This window comes from Pelmatolapia mariae, linkage group LG17 (assembly GCF_036321145.2).
Source record: "Pelmatolapia mariae isolate MD_Pm_ZW linkage group LG17, Pm_UMD_F_2, whole genome shotgun sequence".
NCBI classification, from domain to species: Eukaryota; Metazoa; Chordata; class Actinopteri; order Cichliformes; family Cichlidae; genus Pelmatolapia; species Pelmatolapia mariae.
Genome location: NC_086242.1, coordinates 3877679 through 3900666, shown reverse-complemented (window position 1 = coordinate 3900666; position 22988 = coordinate 3877679). Strand labels below are relative to the sequence as shown.

At 40.8% G+C, this 22988-nt stretch overlaps 3 protein-coding genes across 7 annotated transcripts in view; 2 read left to right on the top strand and 1 right to left on the bottom strand.

The window, feature by feature from the left end:
• Positions 1-9069, top strand: part of lrmp (lymphoid-restricted membrane protein) — a 30125-nt gene extending 21056 nt beyond the window's left edge. The window contains exons 24-39 of one of the 5 annotated variants that reach the window (XM_063500728.1): positions 334-380; positions 498-586; positions 714-850; positions 1494-1578; positions 1666-1708; positions 1795-1822; positions 2144-2284; positions 2666-2800; positions 2893-3040; positions 3313-3356; positions 3463-3531; positions 4457-4515; positions 4784-4882; positions 6934-6960; positions 7570-7718; positions 8296-9069. In XM_063500728.1, coding sequence (XP_063356798.1) covers positions 334-380; positions 498-586; positions 714-850; positions 1494-1578; positions 1666-1708; positions 1795-1822; positions 2144-2284; positions 2666-2800; positions 2893-3040; positions 3313-3356; positions 3463-3531; positions 4457-4515; positions 4784-4882; positions 6934-6960; positions 7570-7718; positions 8296-8438 — 1443 coding nt within the window. In that variant the 3' untranslated portion in view covers positions 8439-9069. Of the gene's footprint in view, positions 1-333; positions 381-497; positions 587-713; positions 851-1493; positions 1579-1665; positions 1709-1794; positions 1823-2143; positions 2285-2665; positions 2801-2892; positions 3041-3312; positions 3357-3462; positions 3532-4456; positions 4516-4783; positions 4883-5898; positions 7719-8295 lie in introns of those variants that run through there. The other 4 variants (XM_063500729.1, XM_063500730.1, XM_063500732.1 and 1 more) reach the window with 4 other exon arrangements.
• Positions 9070-9147: 78 nt separating this feature from the next.
• On the bottom strand, positions 9148-17928 carry dnai7 (dynein axonemal intermediate chain 7). The gene is made up of 14 exons (XM_063460570.1): positions 17552-17928; positions 15585-15673; positions 15345-15449; positions 15093-15230; positions 14713-14847; positions 14505-14608; positions 13580-13789; positions 13412-13518; positions 13050-13237; positions 12810-12969; positions 12523-12737; positions 12270-12428; positions 11368-11481; positions 9148-9436 (listed from the first exon to the last, which is right to left on the bottom strand). Exons 1-14 carry the CDS (start codon positions 17637-17639, stop codon positions 9161-9163), a joined length of 2088 nt encoding a protein of 695 aa, XP_063316640.1. The 5' UTR covers positions 17640-17928; the 3' UTR covers positions 9148-9160.
• A 1327-nt stretch (positions 17929-19255) lies between these two features.
• On the top strand, positions 19256-22049 carry LOC134615785 (LYR motif-containing protein 5A-like). Its single transcript, XM_063460445.2, has 3 exons — positions 19256-19319; positions 19520-19573; positions 19661-22049. The coding sequence occupies exons 2-3, from the start codon at positions 19529-19531 to the stop codon at positions 19871-19873; spliced, it is 258 nt and encodes an 85-aa protein (XP_063316515.1). The 5' UTR covers positions 19256-19319; positions 19520-19528; the 3' UTR covers positions 19874-22049.
• The last annotated feature ends 939 nt before the right edge of the window (positions 22050-22988 follow it).

Below are 22988 nucleotides of genomic sequence, written 5' to 3'. Positions count from 1 at the left end.
TGTATTCATACAACTGTGTGCACACAGTCCGCCTCCACTACTTAGCACTGTGCCAGTGTTAACTGTGCACTCTTCTCGGCAACACACACTCATAAAACAGCAGAGCTCTCCATGTAGCTCCACATTATATAAGGAATCAGTCCAGTCTTTCTGTTCCACACTCTGTACAGCTTAGATAGCATTTCACTGCCATGGGACAGGTACGCTACATGTACACGAACATTTATGTGCATGCAGCTTTTAACAATTTCTTGGGACCAAAAATGTGCTTCAAGGCCACCTTGTGTTTTTTCTCATCCTTTTCTTTGTCGCTTTTAATTCGTTCCATCTCAGAGCCTAAGCCAGGACCAGTCGGCCAGCAGATCACCAGCTGAGGACAGGTGAGTGGCTCAACGTCAGCTTGGAGAAATGTTCATCGGTTCAAAAAATACCATAAATAGAGACGTAAAAGTGTAGTTTGCTATAATATTGTGTAAGTAAAAGTATATATTTTCAAGCACAAGCCTGCTACCTGTGCTGGTGGAAGAAGAGGAGACTGTGCAGGACAGTGCAGCTGGGGTTCCAAAAGCAGAGCCCAGTACGGCAGGTAGGAAGAACAATTTACAGATATGCGTGCTGGAACAAGAAATAAACCACAACCAGAAATGGCGATGGTTTTTGTTCCTGCGTCTGTGTGTAACTTTATCCACCCACACAGCAACTCTTCTTTCCAGGGACAGGCCGCCTTATCAGCAGCAAGCCAACCACCCTCTCTGACAGCAGTTCTCCTCAGTCGGCATCATCTGTCACACACACCAGCCAATCAGGGAGTGGCATGGCCAGTACGGTCTGTGACCCAAGCCATTCGGAGGTTAGTGAAGACAAAAGGACTTGCTCCTCTGTGGCAAAAATAGGCGAGAACTAGTAGGAACTGCACACTGACTGCTTAACTCCACTTATAAATAGTGCTTTTAAAGTACTTCTAAAGTAATTTGAACTTTAGTTCTTAAGGCCTTGGAGAAAGGTAGTGGATATCTTCAATTTTTAGCTTTCCCGCTACATGTAGTTGGATTCTATTTTTAAAAAGGAAAAAAAAAAAAAGAAATTAAAATACATAAAATAAAAATCTTACAGCATTTTGAAATACAAAGCTGTAAGATGGCACCATTAAGGTGACATTTGACTGCACCGTGAAGAGAAATGCTGCCTTTCCTGCTGAGTGAGTGATTTAGTGCGCGTGTGTGCGCAATCATGTGAACACTTGTCTATGACCACGAGAGAGGGAGGAAGAGAGTTTGATTTTTACCTCTACTCAGGATCGGATCATTCAGAATCTAGAGCCAAGTGCACAGCCAGCTGTGTTGACTCTTCAGCTCCAATTCATTATGTAAAAAGTAGTGAAATCCATGAGAAATACTGGTGTTGAAGAGAATTTGAGTATGGAAGAATCAGACTCCGAAGCAAAGCGGGACGAGAAAGAAATAGAGACTGGAATGTTTGTACCGATCTTGCAGGAGCTGACTCGCACCGTGGAGGCCGTTAAGGAGCACAAGGTTCAGGAGGACCAAAATGTAGCCAGCATGGCCACGGACACGGAAAGTATGTTTAAAATATTTATTGTACTAAAATGCATTTTTAATATTCATGGACTGGAATGACTGCATGCACGCTTTTGTTTCCTTATAGCTGAGATGTTAGTCATCCCTGACACTTTCAAAGATAAGAACAAGTAAGACAACTTATTATCATTCCAACATAATCTGTAAATCATTCGTATGCACATAAAGTTTTCTGATCTTGTCTTTCTGTCTGTAGCCTGTCACCTAGTGATAAGGAGATTGAGGTATGTATACCACTGGATCCTGCACGTGTTTGCCTTTTAACCTTGTAAAAAAATGGTGTGTCCATATAGAATGCTAGTAAGTTTTACTTTATAGTACTTTATTGCTTACTTTAACTATTTTTTTCATCAAGTCTATTAAATTCTCTTGAAATATGAAGTGTGTGCATGTGGAAGTTTCACAACTTCAATGGTGTAACTTTTCTGCTGGTCCAGAACCGCTGTCCATGTTAAGGAAGAACGTATGGAAATGTACTTTATACTATTTTGAGGTGCTGTTTGGATACTTCTTTTCAGACTAAAGTGCCTCTCTTCTGTTTTCAGGCAGAGTTCCAGCGTCTGGCACTGGGGTTTAAGTGTGACATGTTCACTTTGGAGAAGAGGCTCAGGCTAGAGGAGAGGTCACGTGACCTAGCTGAGGAGAATGTCCGCAAAGAAGTGTCCAGCTGTCAGGGCTTACTGCAGGTGTGTGTGTGCAGCTGTTGAGCGCACTCTCTCTATCTTTTTTCTTTGTTATTAAAGTACCACAACATAGGTAGCTGTGATAACTCTGTAAGTAAATGAAGTAGAGGGTTGTTGCACAAACATAGTGTGATTGAAGTTGCAATATATTGTGTAATTATTGGTTTCACTAAGTAAAAGGGCTGATGGGTACAAAGGTCACGAGAGCTTCGAAGTGTAGTGGAGTGAATGTGGACAATGGTTTTAATGTATTTTGTACAATAGATTTAATATATGTAAAAAAAATAAATAAATAAATAAATAAAAAATAAACTGAGGAAATTGTATGATATTTTCTCGCTGGTTCTTCAGCTCTCTTTTCACTTTTCCTTTTTCTCTGCTTAGGCTCTTATTCCTCTTTGTGACGATGACAACCAATCAATGGAGATCATCCAGAGGCTCCAGAAAAACCTGGATATTCTTATCCAGTCCATGACTAGGGTGTCCAGTCGCTCTGAGATGCTAGGAGCGATTCATCAGGTAAGTGGAGAATTTAAACATGTTTTCTGCATGACAAGGGAATAAACTTTGATTGTCATTATTCAATGGTTTCCTTTGTTTGGGATTTGCAGGAGAGTCGTATTGGAAAGGCTGTGGAGGTAATGATTCAGCACGTGGAGAACCTCAGGAGATTGTACACCAAAGAGCATGCTGAGCTGCTGGAACTGCGGGAGACGCTCATGCAGAATGAGAGGTCGTTTGGATCACAAACAGAAAAAGGTTGTACCCTTTTTCTGTTAGACATGCAAAGTCTGACTGTAGCATACAATAGGTTTTAAACTCCTGCAAACTCATAATTACTTTTTATATACCAAGTTAAATGCCAAATATGCACTGGGCCTTGTAATGAATGCTTTTGTAGCTGTGCTCACATGAACCACTATACTCACTAGAATAGAGACTCAGGAATCAGGTCTGTGTAAAATGTGATATTTTGCATACAAACTATACATCTTGTACACAAAGGGTAACCAATATGTTCCTCTTTCCAGATGACTTCCGTGAAAGAAAGAAACAGCCATCACAGTACTACAAGGTGGATTACACATGATTTCATCATGATCATTTATTCAAATTTTCTGTTGACTGTTTTTTAATCCTGTAAATTACAATATTTACCACCACTGCGCGTGCTCTCATAGCCATCAGCCCGGCGGAGCAGCATGATAACAATTTCTCGTGCTGGCCCAGGCAACATGCATTTTGACACAGTGAGTATCAGTTGCAAGACTCTACATCATCACATTGGAAATATGTTACATTATGTTTTTGTTTCTCCACTGTATAATTTCCAAAGATGCAGCTTTCCTTATATTTTAAAGTCTGAACTCAATATTTCAGCTTGAAAATTATTCATTCTTAAGTAATTACTGAAACTGAGAACTTTGGATCAAGTAGAATGCAGCTAGCTAGCTCCTTGGATGACAGTATCCTACAAAGGCTGGCATTTTGTAGTTTGTAATTGTAGTTTTTCTGTAGTACGCAAGTTATTTAAAATATAAATAAAATACATTTCAAAGGTGTATGTGAAGCAGTCTTCTTAGGTGTGCTTTTTATATAAAATGACATGAGGTATAATAGTGTAAAGTGAAAACTGAATTTACATTTTTCACACTGTAGTTGGACCGTATTTGTAGTTAGACAAACTGCAGTTGTCCTTGGAATGTAAAACGTAGGGAAAGTTAAATGAACTCAGAGCAACAAGCAGAGCATTAACCTCCTAAGACCCGAACTCTTCCACCGCATGCATTTTTAATTTCTCTTTGATATTTGGGCATATTGGGGCCCGATGAGTGTAAAAACAAAGAATTAACAGATTATTTATTTATTTATTTTTTATAACCTGATTTTTTGTTTCTAAGATAAATGAGAGCCACATATGAGGATATTCGTTTAAAATTTCGATAGAACAGTAGCAGTATAATGTCCTCGTAAGTGGATATCAGGCCCTTGTAGAGCAAAATTAAGTATTTTGGTCTAAATAACCCAAAATGTGATGTCCACATATGTGGACGCCAGGTCCTAGGAGGTTAATACCGAAAATGTATTCAGACAAAATATGATTGTGGTTAAGTTTTATTTAAGAATATGGTTTTCATGATGGCTTGATTTGCCCCCCCTCCCCCCCAAACACAGTCCAAAACACAAGATGGCTCAGAGGTTGAATCGGAACGACTGACCAGACGGTCCCCATGGTGGGTATTTGTGTGTGTGTGTGTGTGTGTGTGTTAAATTATCTTCAAGTTAAGTTACAACAAAATGTATACTCTGTATATAAAGGCAGTGTGTTTTTTGTTGGGGTTTTTTTTTGGGGGGGGGGGGACTGTTAAAGTGACTCTTCTTTTAAAGCAAGATTTGTGGGTTCTGGTTGGTTATAAACGCCAACAAGGCTTGTTGCATCATGACTTGAGGGTTGTTGTTGTTGTTGTTGTTATGCCCCTATGTGATAACGTTGGTTTACAGGAATGTGGCAGGGAAGAGCACAGCGCGTCCCCCACTCAAACGTTTTAGTAGCTCTGTGCCCTGGGTCGACACTGAAGAGCCCTCGCTTGTGATGAAGGGGTAAGACGTGTGAGGAGGAGGATACTGCACTGGCTGCATCACCAAAGTTCTTTTGGCGCAGACCCTGATGCATAAAAATGGCGGCTCTTAGGTGCAATATTGGTTACAGTATAATTTTATGCAGAAATAATTTTGATAGTCAACAGCAGATGTTATTGAGAACAAAACGAGAATTTTGTTACAGCGAGTGAGTGCTGACTGACTTTGTGGGTATTAAAAATGAAAATAGTGAAGCTAGTTAGCAGAAACAAAGTCAAAAGCACAAACAGCAGAGATGACCGCAAACCACACAGCAGCCATCTTTCATGCATCTGGTCCATCCACATTTGCTTGGGAAAGTATTTGTCTGAAGCTTTTCTATATGATTCAAGATTCAAAGTGTTTATTGTCATGTGTCCAAAGAAAAAAGGGCATTTCTTTTTGCAATGAAGTTCTTTCTTTGCTGTCCACACACAGATGCCAATTAATATATACAATAGAAATAGAACAAATAAAATACAAATAGTACAAATAAATAAATGAAGACAAAAAAGAAGACAAAATATTGAAGTGACACATCTTTGCTGTGGACATTTGTGACATGTTTGTTTTTCTTATGGGGCACCGTATGCTTTCACATGTTTGGAAAACTAATGTAAAAGCCAAAGCTAAGGCTAAAGGTGATGGAAATCAAGCGCTTAATAATCTCCAAATATCTGAAAGGTCGTGAAATTGCTTTATGGCTTTGTGCTATATTTAAGCATATACTCTGCATTGCTGGGAATGAACTGATTAATGCAAAACAAAATTATAATTTTAAACGTGACTTCATGTCTGAGAGGTCTGCAGGAGGTGAATATAATTCAATGACTGCTGCAGGGGTGTCTCTCTGCTTGCTTTTGTTAGCTTCATATGCATGACTTTTGCATGTGTGCACGTGTGCACGTGCACACAAAATTGTGGTTTTGTAGCAATGGTCATATGTCATTGTGCAGCTGAAAAGTGTGTTTGAATGCCTGACCCGTGCATGCCCACAGGACGGCCTGCAACAACACAGACTGCCAGTCCGAGGACGAGCAGAAGGAGGAGACAGTGGTGGAGAGGAGGTCCAGTCTCAGTGAGCTGGGCAGCAAACTCACCTCACTCATTCTGCCCCTTAAGACGTTAGTCCAACTAAATGCCCACCACTACCGTACGGTAGCACTACTGTCTGCCAACAAACCAAGAGTCTGACACATGGTGAAAGAGTTGATCATTTAGCTGTACTGAGGTTCCAGTAATTGTAACCTGAACGTCTTGTGATATCAGAGTTCATAAGTGGCATATTAATGTTTTTATTTTAGAATGGAATAACCGCTTCATTGCCATTCAGAACATTCACCAGTTATTGCATATCATAACAAAATTTCGGTATGTCTATACACCAAAAACCTCCATCTCCAACGTTGAGGTTAAAAGTCATCAATAGTCATCTAACATTTTGGCATTAATAATGATCTCAATTTTAAGACACCATCCCCATTTTTACTATTTGGTCAACACTGCCCTGCTGCTGTGTATAATGATAACAGAGGCCTGGGTCAAAGTATCCTTAATACCAGAAATGTAATGTGTCTTTAACATCTGATGTTCACATCCTTTTGTTTCAAAACTTTGAGGACGTTGTGGGACCTCCTAAATGATGAAACTCTTTCATGATGTAGATCTCTGCTGGACTAGCTTCTATGCTCAAGGGGCTCAGAGGCTTTTGTTTGAAATTCATCATTTCCTTCAGCTGGAGACTTTGTGTGTTTTTTGTTTGTTTTGGTTGTGTTCTTTTTAATGCATGCTTTTTTTTTTTTATGTGTTATGTTATGACTTGTTTCTGCATTTTTGATTCAACGTGATAACCAGTTCGAGTTCTCCAGGCTTGCTTTTGTCACCTACTAACATGCTCAGCCACCTTTTTCAGTTTTATGTGCAAACCTTGGCCTGTTCCTTTGTTTTCGTGAAGTGACAGATCATGCAAACTATGCAGATCATGTGTTGTTCTGAACTGTCCTTTCCTCTTTTCCTCCCTTTACATCTCTCAGGAATCAGGATGAGCTCTTTGTAATGCTGTAAGTGTGTTGGGAGAAAATACAAAATGGGAAGTGATTGTGGATTCTGACTTTGTCCAAGGGGGGGAAAAACACACTACTAATGCATGCAAAAGGCCTGTGTTTATCTGAAGGGAGTGCCAATCAAAGGCCACTTATAACCTTACATTGACTCTCATTGATGCCAAAGTAAATTTAAGCAGCACTCCTGCTGTTGACAGATCTCAGGCCAAAATTATCTGTTGCCTTTGCCTGATAAGCTAATGCTGAAATCCAGCTCAGTGCCAACTGCTATTAACAACTGCTGACATCTTTCTATGCTAACAGTGATGTGTATGGTTGTGCTTTGATGCAGTTATAAGATGGGTGGTTAAATGCACTTAACTGCATTTAAATTGTAATTTTAGCCAAGTCACAGCTAATTTACTGCCTGCTGTAATTAAGTTGCCACAAATGACCAACAGATTTTACTGTGTTCATGACAGTGTCCTGAAATAAGCTAACTACGTCACAAGTATTTTTGGTAACTTAAAGCGAAAGACTTATCTTTTTAACATTTTATCTTTTTTATTTTTCTCAGTACCCATGTCTTACCCAGTTCGTGTCATAACGTGATTTCTTTTCCTTTAGGCCTAGCCCTTCATCCAGCCCTACATCTACAGAACCAGGAATGGCCCAGTCTCTGTCCCATAGTTTAACCAGTTCCCGGACGGCAGCAGCAGTAGCCAGAGGTGGCAGGGGTCTTTGGCTTTGGCTAGCCATGATGGTGCTCCTAGCAGGTAGGCTCCTTTTGTTACCATTACTGGTTTGAACCTAGGAGAACCACTCCATTGACTGTATATAAAGGACAGACCGTGACATCTTCCACTTGTTTGTCGTGCCCCCACCTTGAAGCCTCAACGTTGATGCTTTGGCAACCGCTAAGTTGCGTAATAATGGTAAAGTTATTTTGGCAAATAAACTCCTTTTATTGAGGGCCTAAGCACGCTTGGAAATTCATGAAACTTTACATTACTGACCTGTTCATAGTTGGTCTAATTGCAAAATCTTCCTCCAGCTGTGTTTTTAATATCACCCCCCTGTTCAGTTTTTTTTTTTTTTTTGAAAATGTGCCATCAAACGCAAAACTGCCATATATGCATTTGACACCAATATTGTACTTTGTTCTTGGTACCATGTGTTTTAAATCTTTACCTAGTATTTTTCAGATAAATTGCATCAAGGTACCCAGCAATAACACAGCTGTAACATTCAAGTAAAACATCAATAATTCAGAGATCGTTATCCATGCAGAAGTGGGGGTGTTTTCTTAATTAAACAAAGGATTCTTATTGTTATCATTGTTTATTTTCATAGGTCTCCTGGCACTGTTGGCCAGCCTGGTGATGCAGCCAGCCGTAGACGCAGCCCCTGTAGGGACCGGGGACTCCTGGATGACCATCCAGCAGCTGCTGTGGCCCTACACAGGGCTCCGGTACAATGGCCAGCCCCCTGTCTAGTCAAAGTCCTGAGGGTCAATGGTGCTAGTGCCCATCAGCCCTCCAGAGATATTTATTGCACTGGGAGTTCAGAGGCTGTTGGGATGTTTACTGTGCCTGCAAATTCCTATAAGACTTGCATCAACAGCACAGGCCTGGCCTCAGGAATAGTTAACCCTATGGAGGAGTTTATGCATCACATTATGTTTGCTAAATTAGATTATCTGTGTGTGTATGCATGTATGATAGTGCTGCTCAGCTGTTCAGTGAGCTGCTCCACCTGTGGCTTTTTAAGCACATTTTATGTACTTGAGGATACAGGAGAATACCAGCATTTTTAATGGAATTTTACCTCATTGGTTGCTGAGGACATTTTATAACTTTTAACTCTTTAAACACTGGTAATAAAACTCTTAAGTGTTTATGAAATCTATATTTATGAGTTTGCTAGTTTTGAGTGGAAAATGTGATTATGAGTTTTAACTTATATTTCTGCATTATTACAGTTTCAACACCAACATTTTTTGTTTTTTTTTGTATTTTCCATCTTCAAGTTTTTTGCTGTGGTTGCCACAACTTCATACACTTTTGTATGTTCCAAAGGAGATGCGTGGATCTTTTCACAAATAAAGTAGCCAATTCTACAATAGAAGATTTGTGTTATGTCCATCCAAGTGTACATTTCAAATTCAGCTCTCTCTCGTTGTATTTAGTCATGCATTTCTAAGTTTATTTCACTGGGATTATGAATACATCAGGGGCCTTGTGGCACAGAGCAGGCTCTGGACTGTGTCGACAAACAAATGATGGGAATTTCTGGTCCGAGCGACGCCACTGGGACTCATGGTGTCCTGAAGCAAGTGGATGAAGGTGGAGTGAAACTCGCTGCCAGGATAATGATCTGGAGAAAAAGCTTCACTTGTTTCTGTGATCGCCAGCTTTCGACTCCTCTGAGCTCCCAGAAGGTACAGACTCCATGAGTCCTTGGGCACGGGGGAGGGATCGTGGTGCTCACACACCTGGCAAAGAGTTTTGCAAGTTGATGTAACATTAAAGCATATTAAATGTTAGCCAATTTCATCTCTGTTCTCTGCTCAACTATGGTGACTACCTGATTCTCACTAAAAGGTTACTGACAAGTTAATATCACTTTTGCTTCTTGGTTTCGTGTTCTATAAAAAGCCTCCTGTTTTACCTTTTCATAGCTCTGGCTGTGTAAAGGTTGATGTTAAGAGAACCCAGGTGGTAGTCTGCTTTAATCTAGAGCTGCACTAGAGAGAATGGTAATTGGAGACTGCAGCCAAACCACAATTGTTGCAACTGTGTGCAGTGTCCTTGACTTTGAAATGGCTGCTTCAGAGACCGGGCCCAGGTCTGAGACCACATGCGGGGGGAGGGTGAATTGACAATTACATAAAATCTGGTTTTCAATAATACCACAATTACCTGTGATAGCTCTCAAATCTACTGCTGTCTGCATCAGACATGTGATGCTATACCAGAGCCTGGGGCAGACTTATTACCGGTGAACTGCACAGAACAGTGCAAACTTGTAGCTCAAAAATCAGCGAGTAATGTACAAACAAAGTAATAGAGTGTAAGCGCAGCTTTTACACAGGTTTTTAAAGTTTCTCTCTGAAAACAAAGGCAATTCAGATAAACGAGACCGGGCTGAAGGAGACTCAATATGTTTATGTTTGCCGTCTGTGTTAATGTGCTGTTACTGTGCTACATGTGTAAATGCATGCATCTGTCTGAGCTTCTCTGCAGTGTGTGAAACTGAATTGGTGTTATGCAACAGAACTGCTGTCACACATCCTGCAGTTAGAAACTGAAGGCATCGCTCAACAAATGTCACGCACACAATTTGTGGTGCAGCTGCTATGGCGTGCCGGTAAGACCAGCTAGACTTCTCTGGTAATTTAAAATATTTGAATTGCGTTTGCCAGCTTCTCAAGTAGAGAGGATAACACTGTTCATACTGCACATTAAACTAACACAGTCCCAAAACAGCTGCATTTTGACAGAGATGTTATGTAAATGCATCTATTAAGGAAGTAAAAGAAAGAAACCTTAAAGTTTCCTGTCTTTGCACACTGCTGAGAAAACATTTCTAAAGAGATGTTTCAAATCTCTAAACACTGAAACCTGCTCTGCCCATTATAATAAAAATGATAGGTTGCCACAACAAGACATAGCCTTGTATGCATCATTTGTCCAACATCTCCTGCCTCCCTCCGATGCTTCTTTGAGTTCTGCTGTTTAATTAAATCCCAGTGTTACTGCACAGCAGGAATACATGAGGCTTGGCTCTAAACACTCAGAGGACTGAGTAAAGAATGACAGGATGGAGCCAAAGTTTTGTCTCGCTCTCCGCTTTGAGCCAATCGGGTGTATTAATTATGCAATCGTTCTGAAAACATGTCCACCTCCCATTCTAAATAACTAAACACGTTTTTTAGTTTTAAAATTCAATCAAATCAAATCAAAATTCAGCACAGTTTATGCTAAATTTTCTGACACAAACTTTAGTAATTCACGTTTTCTTGGTTCATTATTTGATCAGGTAGCAGAGTTGTGCTCATTGGCACAGACTGACTCTAGTTGATTACAGCATGTTTGCATTTGTAAAGTGGATGGCGATTAATCGCAAACCTTCACCAATCTCTTTGAGAGGGATTGCAGTCGGTCCAAATCGGACAGAGAGAGGTTGCCTCCCACCAAGCAACATGCTGGATCTCCTTGCAACCAAAAGTGGTCCCCACAACTTCTTGCAGTCTGTCCCAGGTAGCAAAAATATTTTCAGCACAATCACTCACCAGCCACAGTATTTTCTCCCGCTCGCACAGAGGTAGCCGTTCTATTTTTACTCTAGTGTGACTGAGACCTTAAGAAGATAATGGAGTTAAATACTACATTGCATAAAGTGTATCAATGTGTGAGAGAGTACCTGCATGACCAGATGTTCAGCTCCACATTTAGCATTCCACTTGCTCCACGAGAATGCACAGGCAGAGGAAAAGAGGGCCATCTGTTCGTAGGCAGCGTGCTCTGTGAGTGGGTCCTGAAGAGGACAGAAAACCCACAGATCATTTCGTAATTCTTAATACTGCAAAAACACAATAATTAAATCGCTGTTTAAAACTACATATCAAGACCGCTTCAGGCAGCCCTGTGTAAATACAGAAAAGCGTATTTATCTTATGATTTCATGGGACACTTACATGCACTGTGTAATACAAGCTTTGGTTCAAAACTTTTAACTTAATGCTATTATCAGGTGAAAATCTCACCAACCAAGTCACACGCTAACTGACATTTCTGTCTGTAGTCATTTATATTTGGTGTAGGGCTGTCAATGTTAACGCTAACGCAGTCATCGTGATTAACGCGATTAAAATTTTTAAAATCAACCCATCTGGAGCGCAGAATGACTCAAAATCCCTGAAATGTCTGTCAACGCATTTCGGGCAGTTTGTCCAAAGTTTGTCCATTCTGCACTCCAGATGGGTTGATTGCGCTAGAATAGCGTTAATCGTGAGGACGCATTAACGCATTAACGTTGACAGCCCTAATTGGTGACATGAAAAGCACTTATTCACTTCTTCAGTCAGATGAATGAAAAGATGCACAACAACTGAGGGTAGTCTGAGCTGCTTAAATAGTGGGTACCATGTGAAATATCAGCTGAACCTTGTTTTTCAATCTCCTAATTTAATGGGGCGTTCAAGTCCATTTTTCCATTCTGAAACCCATTTGACTTCATAAAATGCATTTTAATCTTTGAAGGATTCTTATTAAGCTTCTGATATTAGCATCTCAAATTTAGCATCTTGGTTTTGTGTTGTAGACCTTGGCAGTGCTGCTGACGTATTTGTGCGTGTATTCATTCACAAAGATGTTGACCCCAGCATCGACCATGGCCTTCTGCAGGTCCGAGCCACTCATCCACTTTCCTATGAGGTGAGAGAGCCCTCCCTCTTGCTCTGATTGCAGCATACATTTATTATCCTATCAGTGACACAGACACACAAATTGTAACAGTTAAGCCACATCTCCTGTTTATTTCCTGTGTTTTGCATCCACAGTGCTCTTGCAGTCTTACCTGAATAGTGATGCTGATGTTCATGAACGCCCCGTTGACAGTGTAGAGAGCAGAGTCCTGGCCCAGTGGCCGGAGCTCCCAGCTCTGAAAAGGAAGGTTGGCGTAGGTTTTCTGCATCAGCGCAAATGCTTGGAAGGAGTCCATCTTGAAAGAGATTTTGGCCTCAGACTCATCATAGGAGATGTTGGTGATACCATCCATCCTCCACTGCTTACCTTTGGGAGTAGACAGTTTCAATATCTTTGACTTTGTGGGGTCTTTCAAATGTATTTCAGAGTGTGATATACCAGCAGCATCCCAGCGAGCCACTTGTGGAGCTTCCAAGAAGACAACATAGTCGGGCAGTGTCACAGACACCCCAACAAGAGGACAGGGGAGAGCCTCGTGGCCATCCAAACCGGACTTCTCAGCCTGATAAGAGAACACCTGCATACCTGTCCTCAACACCTACAAACAAAAACAGGCATGCACTTTGAGTACAGGTGAGGTTTGATCTCATGCTAGCTGGAAGACCCTTATCTCTTCACCTGCACAAATTTCCAGCCATGGGCATATTGAATTTGAGGTGGGAGGTGAAACGCATCATAGTAGAATACTCCACCCAGAGGTCTGTACTCCATCAAGTCTACCACCTGGGCCACAGGGTTGATCACTGTGTGCTCCTCCGGGGGACCAATCGGATCCCTGACTGGTGAACAGACAGAAAGAGATGTCATTCAAGCTTTTAGAAGAACCGCTGGTTAATTTGTCTGTGGAAATAAACACATTCTGTCTAAACTAAGCTACGTTTACAACAATCATTGACATAGTTAGTTGTAACATAGTGTCATATGTATTTTTAAAACAAGTTTAGTTTATGTGCTTACTTTTTATTTAAAGACCATCTTACCATCAAGTGCCTCCATCTGTGTTTGGACGTGGCTCACTTGGCTATCTTCAGGCTCTGGACTGTTCCTCCTTGACCATAGACTGGCTGCACTCTGTGAGATGTGCATTCTATAGGAAGGAAAAGAACCCAGTAAATGAAGGAACCCACAACAGAAGCTGAGTCTTTCATCTTACCTCCCTCTCGCCTAACCTTTGGGTGGACTGCATCGCCGGGTAGACCCTGTTGCTGGGTGTGTGTGTTCTCAGATGAGTCATCTTGGCTAATGAAGATAGGTGGTCATACCGGGTGTGGAGGATGCGCACAGCGATGTCACTCACAGCCAGCTGCTTGGGAAGCTCAAAGCTGAGGCCTGCCTCACTGAAGCTGACACTCTTAAACCTGGATGGACCAGGTGGAAACACAAGGAGGAATAAAACATCAGCCTGTGTACCTACAGGCAACATTTGTACAAGTCTGTGTTTAGGTACTGTCCACAAATTTCATCATCAAATGTTGACTTTCTTTAACGCTGGAATAGATGTTCATTTCTAGCACCCAATTTTTATTTTTGGATATGCAGCATCATGGTGGTGGTCCCCCTTTTCAAGAAGGGTTTCAGGAGTTCGTGGACAATTAGCCCATTGCTGCTGGATGAGATGAGGTATTTCTGGCATGTCCTACCAGAAGGAGACCCTGAGGCTGACCTAGAACATGCTGAAAAGATGTCTCTAGTGTCTCTCTGCTGGCTTGGAAATGCCTCAGTGTCCCCCCAGATGAACTGTCTCTGTTTAGACTGCTGCCCCTGCAACCCAAACCTAGATAAGCAGCAGAAGATGGATGGACAGACAGACAGTTGGTCTGTCTGTCTAACCGCTCTGTCTGGCTTCCTTCCCACTCACTTAAACCAACTTTCTTCTGCATGGCTGCTAAAGAGAAGGATGAGCTTCTGTGCTCACTCCTAGAACTGAAGAATCTGAAGTCAGAGCTTTGGCTCAAAGGGATTCCTTACACATACACTGATTTCACCATGTGAAACTTTAATATGAGCATCCACCACTGTAACAGTGGATATATAACAGAATAAAATTATAAGATGACAGCTTAATGAACAAACCTTGGAATCTTATTGAGGTTGGCCCAGAGACACAGTGTAATGTTGTCATCTTTGATCACAGTCTGCATGTTGCCTGTCTCAGTGCTGACGTTTTCACTGGCACTCTGAAACCATGGACACAGAGGGTTTTGGGCTTATTGCTATATTGTTACTATAAATCAAACTGCATCCTGATGTGTTATCATAGGAACAATCAGGTATCTTGTACCTTAAGGATCTCTTCAGTTGCGAGGTGGTGTTTTGAGTGAATTAGCTCCTGCAAATTTATGAGAACCTCCTGGTACTTCTGGCCCTCCTGGGGATCTGTAACATCTTTGAGGAGATCTTCCAACTCATCTACCAGCTGTAAGAACAGCTCAGATTTGTTATGTTAGAACACACAGCAGATAACTCACTTGTAAGACTCAGCTTTAGTTACCTCTATTTTTAATAGCTGGAAGAGCTACTTTTGTCCTGTGCTTAATTTTTCATCCTGATTATTATCACTAAATTATTGCCAGTTAACATAAAAAAAATGTTGCTGGTTATTATCTGTTAATAGGAAAATAAAATAACCTTACTGTCATTGATCAACAAACACATACAGACCTGCAGAGCAAGATTACACTGCTGGAGCACAAGCGTAATGTTGACCTCAGGGTCATCTCTCCATAAGCTCATGTATGCATTCATCTCTTTCTGTACTACTGGGTCTGGTGCACCGTCACAACGCATGTATCGCTCCCACTGGACACAAAGGATACACTGTGCGTTATCAAATGCCAGAAATCCATCAGGGGTATCTCAAAGGGAAAAAGAAAATGTCCATATCCACAAGACGGAATGCTTGTGGACCCACACCTCGGCTCTCTCTTCAGCTTCAGTTTTCCATTTGGTTACTGCAGTATGATTCTCCTCCAGTAGATGGTGCAGTTCCTTCAGCTCGGCCTCTCTGCGCTCTAGGTCCTGTCAGAGAAAGAGATCCAAACACACAGGCACAGAAAGTATTCCCAAGTACTCTTCGGTGTATGTTCACTTGTTCTTTTATGCTTCGTTTAGGGTTCTATTTAGGGTTATATTAATATCACACTGGGATCTTACCTTTAACTCGAGCCTTTCCACTTCCTTGTGCTTTGTCTCTCTTTCCACTCTCTCCTGTTCTTCTCTTTCTGTCCTGATCCGGGCTTCCTCTACAATGTACATGTTACAGATACAGTGCTAACAGAGAACACATCCACCAACAAGCACCTATCTCTCCTACTCATAAACAGCAACATAGAGCAGTAGATCAGTTGGGATCCCTCACTTCCTGATACCCTGAACAGTTTCTTCTCCAGATTTGACACCACTAAAGGCAGCGCAACCATTGCTCCCATTTAACTAGAGGAGCAGCATCAGCCCCTGATCCTGCAGCTCCACTAAATGACTTCTTCTCTGACGAGAATTAACACTAACAAAGCTGCAAAACCGGAAAAGGTGTCGGGGAGGACATGCGCTGACCAGCTGGTCAGGGTCTTTTTGGACATTTTCAATCTGTCCCTGCAACTTTCCACTATCCCTGTCTGCCTTAGGTCCTCCATCATTGTGCCTCTGCCAAAAAAAATCCGCTGTGGCCTGCCTAAATGATTACTGCCTAGTCGCACTGACCCCAGTCATCATGAAGTTCTTTGAGAGCATCCTCCAAAGACACATTAAGAAGAGTCTTCCTGCTGGTCTGGCATCACTTTGCCTACAGGGGGAACCAGTCCACCGAGGACGCTGTCTCAAACCTGCAGCATCCTAACACTTATGTTAGGATGCTGTTCATGGACTTCAGGTCAGCATTTAATACCATCATCCCAGACAAGCTGATAGTGAAGCTCCACAACCGGGGACTTTCAACATCAATGTGCCAATGGATCAGGGACTTTCTCTCCAACCGGCCTCAGGTGGTGAGAATAGGGGACAGAACATCATCCACCTTGGTCCTGAATGCAGGCACACCCCAGGGCTGTGTGCTCAGTCTGGCCCTTTTCATACTATTCACCAACAAGTGCGCAGCTATCCACTCCTCAAACACAGTTCTGAAGTTTGCAGACGACACGACCGTAGTGGGTCTCAATACAAACAATGACGAGACCCTCTACAGAGAGGAGATCCAGCACCTGTCCCAGTGCTGTTTACTGCTGTTGCTTAACACCAGCAAGACCAAGGAGGTAGTAGACTTAGTAGACTACAGGAGACCCAGGAGGACAAAGCACAGACCTCTGGTGGTGGAGGGTGTGGATAAAATATCATTCCTGGGCCTCCACATCACTTCAGATTTGACTCGGTCCCTGAACACCTCCTTTCTGGTAAGGAAGGCCCAACAAAGACTCTTCTTCCTCAGGAAACTGAAGAGGGCTGGACTCTCCCCCTAGTTGCTCAAGAACTTTTAAAGAGCCGTGATCAAGAGCATCCTCTGCGACAGCGTGACTGTGTGGTACGCAGCTGCACAGTCCAGGACAAAAAAAGAGTTGGCCATGGTGGCGAAAACTGCTGAAAGGGGGGGGTCAGCTAACAGACCTCAATTCAGTATACGCTGGCAGACTGCAAAGGAAGGCCAGCTGTATTGCTGCTGACCCCACACACCCGGGATACGAACTGTTCATACCTTTGCCATCTAGGAAATGGTATAGATACATGAAGACCACCACCACCCAGCTGAAGGACAGCTATTTTCCAAGAGCTGTGAAAGCCATCCGTCCACCTGCCCTTCCCTCTGCTCCCCTGCAAACACACTCACATAGACTCATGGACCCCGTGCACGCACACTTACTTCCAGTTACTGTACTCTAAAGACTGCTGATGACTTCTGCATTTATATATTTTTTAAGTAAATCTTATTTATTTATCTTTTCTATATTTTCTTTATTACCGAGGGCACCATTGCAATTTTTGTTACGTTCTAGCAACATAATGACAATAAATACATCTTGAGAGAAGCTCAAAACATAAAACAGATTCATTATTTAAAGTCAATTTCCCTTTAAAGTCTGTGTCAGACATGCCACCTACACTGGAGGTTTAAATGAAGAGAGACCCCTCACCTTCCTCTCGAAGTCTCCTCTCCTCCTCCTCTTGCTGCCGCTTTGCCCTCTGAGCCTTGGACAGCTTACCGGCCTTCTTCTGTGGCATCAGAGCATTGCAAGTTTAGTTTAACAGTGACAGTTCAGGGTGTACCTACTAGCAAATGGATTCATTGCTGAAGAGAACGTGGGTATAAGCAGTGAGAAAGAGAGTAACGAAGCTTCCTGTGTGTATCTTGAGCTGAGTTCTCTGTGTCTAATTGTAAAAGAGAGACAAAGTGTGACTGCCTGTTGCTCATACCTGTTTTTTCTTGGGAAGCTATCATTCACAGGGAAACGACAGAGAGAGAAATTTACAGAATGTCATGCTTCAAAACAGAAATTCAAGAAACTATGTATCTATCTATATACACTATATAAATAAATAGACAGATATACTGAGGTGGGAAGTAACGAAGTACAAATATTTTGTTATAGTACCTATGTAGAAAATCCAGGTACTTGATTATTTATTTTTCTGACACCCTTTTACTTTTACTCCCTGCATTTCCAGAAGTAGTGCAGGTGACCTTTTGTGTTAGCGGAACTTCAGAATCTAGCTAGCGCTACTGAAGAGAGGGAAGCATGAAGCGAGTGATGTTTTTTTTTAAGTGGCAGGTAATTTCAAATTCAACATTTCTGTCAGCTAACACACAAACTGTTTATTTACTGCTTTATTTCACAGGGAGAGAAAAGAGTGTGAAATAACTTCACATTTAAGCTGATGATGTTTAGATTAATTCACTGAATTTCCAACGTTATACTGTCTACTGTAAAGACAATATAATGAGTAGAAGAGTGGTGTCAGTGTCAGTGTAGAGGATGGACATCAGCCAGGACATCTTGTGAAAACCGCTGACATCTTGCTGAATTCAGTTGTGTAAATTCACAAAGAGCAGCAGGTCAGCTGATCACAGCATGTACACAAATAAAATCTACTGAATCTCACATTAGACATTATTATGAGGTGTGATTCTTTTCCCTTTGCTGAGCCACTCCACAGATCTTAGTGTCCCCCACCTGCTGAATCTCACTTTAACTCTTGACTGTTTTCATTTTACTGTTTAACTGTGGAGGCAACAGAAAAACGTTTTTTTTTATATTCCTTTCCACTGCGTTGGGTCCTATTTAACACATTCAAACTGGGCATATTCACTGGGATTATAATTTGTTATTGTATTTATTTATATTATAATGTTCTAATAGCATAATAATATTATATTAATATAGCAAAAGGTTCCGTTTCCTTGTTAGAATTGTCCTTGAAGGCGCTACTTTCTTTTTTGGAGTACATTTCAGAGCATGTACTTTGAGTAAAACAGTTGCTTCAGTGCTTCAACTTTTACTGGAGTATTTTTTTAACCCAGGCATCTGTACTACTTAATTGTTCTAGTTAAGTAAAGAAAGTCTGTACTTTTGCCACCTCTGTGTGTGTGTGTGTGTATATATAAAGAGAGAAAAAGAGAGTCAAAGTTAAGAACTACGAAACTGTATTTCGTACAGTAAACTAATAGGATACTACGTAATTGCGCTAACTGATGGCCTGTAATCATTTAAACCTTGAAAAATATAACATTTAAGCTGGTCTATTATAAGGAAATAATAGGGGGGAAAACCCTCACCATGTTCGTCCGCGCGTCTGGGTAACCGTGGCAACCTACACGCATGCGTACTTGCAATGTTTTTATTTGCGACAGGACGATACGACGTGCGACAACGTGTACTACGGAGTTGTCCCTTGCATTCATAGGTAAGGACACAAGGAAAAGACGTTTTTCTCTTTATTGGCGTACATAACATAACACGTGTAAATGTGAAATTGTTGCGCTTGGCATAAATGCAGTGCTCTACATGCTAATTCGTAAGCTAGCTGCTAAGCTAAACTTAATGTTATGTAATGGCTTCTGTGTGCTCTCTCCCCTGGCCTTCCCTTTCTCCTCCTTTCAAAAGTGAAAGGCCATGGCCAACCCTTTAAAAACTGAAGTTATCAGGCTGTACAAAAATGTAAGTAAATTGGTGTTAAAATAAACAACGCTGGGTGGTGTGCAATGCTGCAGAGCTTTAAAAATGTGTCTCTCATCTCCAAACAAGCTCCTGTATCTCGGCCGTGAATACCCTCAGGGAGCAGCGTACTTCAAACAGCGCCTGAAGTCAGCCTTCATGAAGAATAAAGACGTGACCGACCCGGAGAAGATCAAACAGCTGGTGGCCCGGGGGGATCATGTCATTAAGGAGCTAGAAGCTCTGTATTTCCTCCGAAAATATCGGGCCATGAAAAAGAGATATTATGAACCCGAAAAATAATGGCACACACTGATAGCTGCAAGTGGTTTCCCTGGATTACAGTGCAAGCAGTGGACATGTGATAATCGGTGATTTATCAGCGTCGCGGGTTCACAAACGCACTTTTTAACACCTACCGAGTCCAAAACAAAGAACAGAATTTCCAACAGCTGCTCCTTTATTAAACTCAACTAAGGTTGCCTCTGAAAGGGAAATAAAATCCTCGTCTCTGGGTGTTACAAAGCGATCATCACTGTCATTTATATTTTGTACCTAAGGCCACTGTTTCAATTTCATAGACTGTTTGTAAGCCCAGAATATGTTTTATGTCCCACTGACACATTTTAGTGTATTTCAAACAAATGCTTCACCAGATGAGTTACCCCAGCATTTATACGGAGGTGTCGAGATTGTAACATTCATAATTTGTACGAGAGGTTGTGTACTTTTTTTTTAAAAGCAGCTGTATTTCTGTCTACCAACTAAAGCTTCCTTAATGTAATATGTGAGTTTTAGAATGTATTTCAGTGTATATATTTGTAAATACATGCTCACGTTTCTCGAGAAATAAATGCACATGGGAATGGATTCATGTGCTGTTACACAAAAGGCAAACATAAATGTTATATAGATGTACAGATTTCTTAGACTGGTGTCCAGTGTCACAAACTATAGACCTGTCTCTTTACTACCTCAATTCTCAAACGTTCTTGAAAAACTGTTTAACAACCGACTAGAAAAATTTATAGATAAACATAAACTACTCACCGAGAGTCAGTACGGATTCAGATCGAGCAGATCAACATCATTGAGACTATTAGTTTCAATAGAATACGTCACAACTTCCATAGACAAAAAGCAATATGTGGCTGGGTTATTCATAGACTTGACAAAGGCATTTGACACTATAGATCAGGATATATTAATAAGAAAACTGGAACGTTATGGTGTCAGAGGGGCAGTTTTAAATTGGGTCCGGAGTTATTTAAGTGACAGGAAGCAGTTTGTGAAATTAAATGGTGGTTGCTCCTTATTTATGGACATTGCTTGTGGTGTACCCCAAGGGTCAGTTTTGGGTCCAAAATTCTTCAACTTATACATTAATGACATCTGTAAAGTGTCCAAAGTATTAAAAATGGTACTCTTTGCTGATGATACAAACATTTTTTGCTCTGGTGATGATCTGGAGAATTTATTGGAGGATATGACTAATGAAATAAGTAAAGTGAAGTTCTGGCTTGATAAAAACAAATTATCATTAAATTTGAATAAATTTAAACTAATGTTATTTGGAAATAGCAGTTTAAATACAAATGCTAAGATTCAAATAAATGGTCTTGATATTGAAAGAGTCAGTGAAAATAAATTTCTGGGGGTAATAATAGATGAAAAACTTAACTGGAGAGCTTACGTAAGATATATTCATTCCAAAGTATCACAAAGCATTGCAATACTGAACAAGGCAAAGCAGGTATTAGACAGAACATCACTTCATATTCTCTACTGTTCACTGGTTTCACCATACTTAAGCTATTGTGCAGAGGTCTGGGGCAACAACTATAAAACAACATTACATTCACTTTTTACTCTTAAAAAAAAGCAGTTCGAATCATCCACAATCCAGGTTATAGGGAACATACAAACTCACTATTTTTGCAGTCTGAAATATTGAAAATTGCCGATCCAAACAGCACAAATTCTATTCAAAGCAAAAACTGCCAGGTAATATTCAGAGTATTTTTTTTTTTTGTTATAGTCATGCTGAATATAACAAAAAACTGTGGAACAGTTTGAATATGGAATTAAAGCAATGTCCAAACATAAAACTGTTCAAAAAGAGTTATAAAATATGATCTTCTCGAACTATAAAGAAAGGGAAAATATTGAAATTAAGTGAATGTCTCTATTTTTATTACAGATTATATCAGTAAGGAAGCTGACTAAATATTAACTGATAACTTGATATCATGATGTCCATGCCATGATAATCATGGCAAAGGGGTGGGATTAAATAAGTGTGTACTTCTTCCCACTCCCTTTCAACATGTAAATGAATCAGAACGGTAGCAATATTGAAATGTATTGACTTTTGTATGGCATTTTTTTCTCTTTTATTTTCTTTAATAAATGTACCTGTATATTGTTTACATGTTTGAAATAATAACTATATATTATTTATAATGTCCCCCCCCCCCCCCCCCCCTTTGCACAAGTCGAAGAGCGTGTCAGGTTACATTTCACTGTGTGTTATACTTCTATGTGACGAATAAAGAACCTTGAACTTAACAAACAAACAAAAACAAAAAAACAAGTCACATAAACACAGCTTAGTGTTACTTATTCCTGCTGTTACAATCAACATAAACCCTGCAGATCTAGTGTCAGTCTCACAGACATTTAAAAGATACAGTTGGATTCTGAAAAAGGAAGTTTTCATGAGACTATGAAATCCTATGACGCAGTACTCGGCATGATTCAATAGGTTTTAGACCCACCTGTTGAAGCAATAACTTGAAATAATGTTTTCCTGTAGACTTTTTCAGTCTCTCACATTCTTGTGGAGGAATTTTGGCTCCTTTTCAGTATTGCTTCAGTTCATTGAGGTTTGCAGTTATTTGTTCATGCAGAGCTCTGCTACGATCCTGCTGCAGTGTTTTAATTGAGCTGATGTCTGGACTTTGACTGGACCATTGCAACACCAGACTCTTCTTTTTCGGCCATTCTGTTATAGATTAGCTGGTGTTATTTCATGACCCAATATGTCCAAGCTTTAACTGCCGGGCAGACAGATGGCCTCACATCTTATTCTAGAATACTTTGGTATACAGAGGAGTTCATTGTGACTCTGACTACAAGGTGCCCGGGTCCTGTAGCTGGAAAACGAGCCCAAATCATGACCACTGGGCTTGACAATTGTCATGAGGTGGTTGTGTTGGAGTGCTATGTTTAACGTTTGCAAAATAAGGAGCTGTTGTCTTTCTGAAGGACAATGGTCAGGTCGTCTTGTGACATTTGGGTTAATAAACCAAAGCTAAAAAAGTTTTATGACTCATTAATAAATAGCATCAAAATTAATGTGTATGTATTTATCACCTAAACTGTTTGTGTGGATTGTGTCCTGTGGACGTTTCAGCAT

Coding starts and splice junctions, on each gene's coding strand:
- dnai7 (XM_063460570.1), bottom strand. CDS start 17,639: ATGCCACAGAAGAAGGCCGGTAAGCTGTCCAAGGCTCAGAGGGCAAAG. Junction 13,238..13,411: donor ACAGATGGAGGCACTTGATG/GTAAGATGGTCT, acceptor TAAAAGCTTGAA/TGACATCTCTTTCTGTCTGT. Junction 12,429..12,522: donor ACATCAGCATCACTATTCAG/GTAAGACTGCAA, acceptor TGTCACTGATAG/GATAATAAATGTATGCTGCA.
- LOC134615785 (XM_063460445.2), top strand. CDS start 19,529: ATGGCCAACCCTTTAAAAACTGAAGTTATCAGGCTGTACAAAAAT. Junction 19,574..19,660: donor TTATCAGGCTGTACAAAAAT/GTAAGTAAATTG, acceptor TCTCCAAACAAG/CTCCTGTATCTCGGCCGTGA.